Source organism: Brassica rapa, unplaced genomic scaffold (assembly GCF_000309985.2).
Source record: "Brassica rapa cultivar Chiifu-401-42 unplaced genomic scaffold, CAAS_Brap_v3.01 Scaffold0394, whole genome shotgun sequence".
Classification (NCBI taxonomy): Eukaryota; Viridiplantae; Streptophyta; class Magnoliopsida; order Brassicales; family Brassicaceae; genus Brassica; species Brassica rapa.
The window spans coordinates 23630-28664 of NW_022610336.1; the positions used below are offsets into that span (position 1 = coordinate 23630).

The 5035-nt window shown below is 42.7% G+C and overlaps 1 protein-coding gene across 1 annotated transcript; it reads right to left on the bottom strand.

Moving 5' to 3' along the window:
• Positions 1-2742: 2742 nt before the first annotated feature.
• On the bottom strand, positions 2743-4631 carry LOC117130354. The gene is made up of 2 exons (XM_033283249.1): positions 3247-4631; positions 2743-3091 (listed from the first exon to the last, which is right to left on the bottom strand). The coding sequence occupies exons 1-2, from the start codon at positions 4629-4631 to the stop codon at positions 2743-2745; spliced, it is 1734 nt and encodes a 577-aa protein (XP_033139140.1).
• Positions 4632-5035: the final 404 nt, after the last annotated feature.

Here is a 5035-nt window from a genome sequence, read left to right on the forward strand (position 1 = left end):
GATTATCTGCCAGAAAAGGAGATAGATCAGAAACATTAAAACTTGAAGAGATTTCATACTTACCTTCCAAATCAAGCTGGTAAGCATTATCATTGATCCTTCTAAGAATCCGGAATGGACCGTCGACTCGAGGCATAAGTTTGGACTTCCTTTCTTCGGGAATCGTTCCTTCCTCAAATGAACCCAAACCAAGTCACCTTCTTGGAAAACCCAACTTCCTTTCGCTTCTTGTTGGCATATCTCTTGTATCCCTCGGTTTTGGTTTCAATGTTGACTCGAACTTGCTCATGAAGCTTTTTGATGGTGTCCGCCCTTCTTTTACCATCTGTACTAACTCTTTCACTCAAAGGTAAAGGTAAAAGATCAAGTGGAGATAAGGGATTAAAACCATAAACAACTTCAAAAGGAGAGAATTTTGTAGCTGAATGCATAGCATGATTATAAGCAAACTCAACATGTGGCAAACAATCTTCCCAAGACTTAAGATTCTTCTTGACCAAAGATCTAAGCAAAGCAGACAAAGTTCGATTAACAACTTCGGTTTGACCATCAGTTTGCGGATGACAAGTTGTGGAAAACATCAATCTCGTTCCTAACTTAGACCACAAAGTTTTCCAAAAATAACTAAGAAACTTAGCATCACGATCAGAAACAATGGTCTTAGGCATTCCATGCAATCTCACAATTTCCCTAAAGAACAGATCAGCAACTTGTACAGCATCATCAGTTTTATGGCAAGGAATAAAGTGAGCCATTTTCGAAAATCTATCAACAACCACAAAGATAGAGTCTCGGCCATTCTTAGTTCTAGGCAATCCAAGCACAAAATCCATAGAAATATCAATCCAAGGATGAGAAGGAATGGGTAAGGCCGAGTACAAACCGTGATTGGATGCTTTGGCTTTGGACTTCTTGCACACCACACATCGGCCACAAATTCTCTCTACGTCCTTCATCAAGCTAGGCCAGTAGAAATGATCATACACGGCCTTGTATGTCTTCTTGATTCCAAAGTGTCCCATAAGACCTCCTCCATGAGATTCCCTGAGAAACAACTCCCTCAAAGAACATTGGGGCACACACAAACGGTTATCATAGAAAAGAAAACCCGAGTTTCGATAATACTTGCCATAAGCCACTCTGGAACACTTGTTGAAAATTTCTTTAAAATCCGGATCAGAAGCATACAAGTCTTTGATAAATTCAAAACCGAGAAGTTTTGTTTCGAGGGCTGAAAGAAGAGTATACCTTCGGGACAAGGCATCAGCCACAACGTTTTCCTTACCTTGTTTGTATTTGATGAGATAAGGAAATGTCTCAATGAACTCAACCCAGCGGGCATGCCTCTTGTTCAGCTTCTGTTGCCCCTTAAGGTGTTTCAGGGACTGATGATCCGTGTGGATAACAAACTCCTTAGGCCAAAAATAGTGTTGCCACGTTTGAAGAGCTCTTACCAAAGCATACAACTCCTGATCATAAGTTGGGTAGTTGAGTGTGGCGCCTCCAAGCTTCTCACTGAAGTAAGCAATAGGCTTTATATCCTGCATCAAAACTGCACCAATACCAACACCCGAAGCATCGCATTCGATCTCAAACGTTTTAGAAAAGTCAGGAAGAACAAGTAAAGGGGCATTAGTCAACTTCCCTTTAAGGATTTGGAAGGCTTCTTCCTGAGCTTGTTCCCATTTGAACCCAACATTCTTTTTAATGACTTCGGTCAATGGGGCCGCTATGGTACTGAAATCATGGACGAACCGTCGATAGAACCCGGCAAGGCCGTGGAAGCTCCTTACTTCACTCACATTCGTTGGACTTGGCCAGTCTCGGATGGCTTTGATTTTCTCTTCGTCCACTCTAAGTCCTTCAGCACCTACAACAAAACCTAAGAAAACCACATGATCTGTGCCAAAAGAACACTTTCCAAGGTTAGCAAACAAATGTTCCTTTCTAAGAACTTCAAGGACAGATTTCAAGTGTTTCTTGTGTTCATCCATGTTCTTGCTGTAGATAAGAATATCATCAAAGTAAACTACCACAAAATGACCAATGAATGCTCTCAAGATATGGTTCATCAATCGCATGAAAGTGCTAGGTGCATTAGTAAGACCAAATGGCATAACTAACCATTCATACAATCCTAGCTTGGTTTTAAATGCAGTTTTCCATTCATCACCTTCTTTCATTCGGATTTGGTGATAGCCACTTTTCAAATCTATCTTAGAAAAGACACATGAACCGTAAAGTTCATCAAGCATGTCGTCTAGTCTAGGAATGGGATGCCTATACTTTACCGTAATGTTGTTGATGGCACGGCAGTCCACACACATGCGCCATGATCCATCCTTTTTGGGGACAAGTAGAACTGGAACGGCACAAGGACTGAGGCTTTCCCTGATGTAACCTTTCTCCATAAGGTCTCCAATTTGTTTCTCAAGTTCCTTGGTCTCCACCGGATTGGTTCTGTAAGCTGGCCGGTTAGGTAGAGACGCACCCGGAACAAAGTCAATCTGATGTTCAATCCCTCGTACTGGCGGCAAACCCTTTGGGTTTTCATCTGGAAAGACATCCGAATATTCCTGCAAGACATCTAGCAAATCACTCGGAACTTCCGGTGCAAGGTTAGAAGAAGTAGAAGCCATCAGAGATTCTTTGTACACAAGTAAAAGAAAGGGCTTTTGAGAGTGAAGAGACTTCTTAACCTGACTTTGTTTGACAAAGAAGTTGGAGTTCCGGGTTGAGGACTCAGGTTTGTCTGGTTTTGATCTCTTGTTCACGGTTCTTTTTAAGTTGGAGCTGGTCTTGATGGACCTCCAAGGGCGAGAGTGGTACAAGCGTGATCTTCTTTCCTTTATGGTCAAAGGAGTGCCGGTTTGTGTAACCATCATGGACGGTTCTTTTATCAAACTGCCATGGACGTCCCAACAGAACGTGACAAGCATCCATGGGAAGGACGTTGCACACAATCTCGTCTTCATAACGACCAATGGTGAGAGGGATCGTGACTTGCTCCTTAACATACTGTTCACCAGTTTCATTGAGCCATTCCAACCTGAAAGGACGAGAAAGAGGTCGAGTAGCTAGACCTAATTTCCTGACAAGAGTATCACTAGCAACGTTAGTACAACTCCCACCATCAATGATCAAGGAACAAACTTTTTCAGAGATTAAACAACGAGAATGAAAGAGATTCTCCCTTTGTTCCTTTTCATCGGTTTTGGGCTGAACACTCAAGGAACGTCTAGTGACCAGTAGTGGTCCATGAGCTGGATAGTCAAAGCTATCTTCATCATCAAAGATCGGCTCAGAATCTGGATCAAAGGACGATCATGGTCGTTGTCCGTGTGGCCGTTCGCGGGGCCGTCCGTTTTATCGAAGATGGGATCGTTCCATGCCTTCCTAGCCACAAGTAATGGTCCGTGATGGGGGTAGTCAAAGGACTCCTCTTCCTTATCAAAGATAGGACCAAGATCCTCCTTGTCTTCTTGTTCATCCTCGGACTCAACTTCACCATTTTCCAAGAGAATCATCACACGCTGGTTTGGACAGTTCTTGGCATAATGTCCTAGCCCTTGACATTTGAAACATCTAATGTCTCTTGCTCGGCCTGAGTCGTCTACTGCTTTTCCTTTGTCATCACGAGTGGAAACATTAGTTTTAAAGGCAGTATGTGTTGTGATAGGCGACTTACCTTTGTCTTGATAGCTTGGCTTAGGAGCATAGGCCGGTTTAGGAGAGTAGGCCGGCTTAGAAGTAGTGGCCGGTTTTGTGAAACTCCTTCTCTTGAGTTGTTGCTCGATCAAGATGGCTTTGTGTAGCATCTGTTCCACACTTCCATACTCTTGAAGCTCCATACGATCTTGGATGTCACGGTTGAGGCCCGAAAGAAAGCGAGCCATAGTGGCGTCCAAAGGTTCATCCGTGTCCGTTTTGGTCATCAAAACTTCCATCTCTTGATAATAGTCTTCCACAGATTTGGTTCCTTGAAGCAAACGTCTTAGCTTCTGGTGGAGGTCGCGGTGATAATGGGTTGGCACGAATCGTTTCCTCATCAACAAGGTAAGCTCATCCCATGTCTCAATCGGCCGCTCACCTGTTCTCCTCCTGTGGGTCAACACTTGATCATACCAGTTAATAGCATAGCCAGAGAATTCAGTGGCCGCAAGCCTTACTTTTCTAAGTTCAGAATAGTTTTGACAATCAAAGACATGCTCAATTTTTCTTTCCCACTCTAGAAAAGCATCAGGGTCGTTTTTACCATCAAAAGGTGGAATTTTCAATTTCAATCCGTTCAAACTATCATCAGTACGATTGTTTCTAGCAAATGGATTGACATCACCTGGGTTTCGAGTTCTATGACCTCTTCTAGGCCGGTAAGCGGATCTGACCTCGTCCTCTTGGGCGTCCTCATCAGGAAACTCATCATCTGACCGGGTATTCCTTCGCGGCTGATTGGTTCTTGTCCTTGATCTCGGATGGGACTGACTTACTTGAAGTTCGTCAAGCCTTTGATGGATCTGCTCTAGACCTGTGTTTATAAGGTTAGAAAAAGAATCATTCAAAGCTCGCATCTGAAGATTAGACAGTCCAGCAACTGAATTTCCGGGACGGTTTTGTTCTTCATGGCTACTCATGGTTCCTGAAATTTCTTAAACACAAAACGTTAGGATTAAAAACTCACACTCTCAAGTGTTTGTTCCTCACCCACACACGTGTTTCTCTCGATTTAAAAGTGATCACTCAAGTTTCCACTCAAAGTTCTATGAAGAACAGATCTCGGAATCTGGATGGCCAAACTTAAGCAAAACACACGGGAACTTTAAAGATAGAAAGATAAGAGATTGTTTTTGAAAGAATCCGTTTTAACCTCCTCAAAGGCTGGATTTCTCCTCAGCCAGCAGGCTTCCTCTTCCACCACCAATCCACAAAGTAAACTCTTTCTTTTTTTTTTTTTTTTTTTTTTTTTATAATATGGATCTTGCTTGTTTCTTTTTTTTTTTTTTTATAAGTGGATGGTATTGAGGGGCCCGGATTCAAG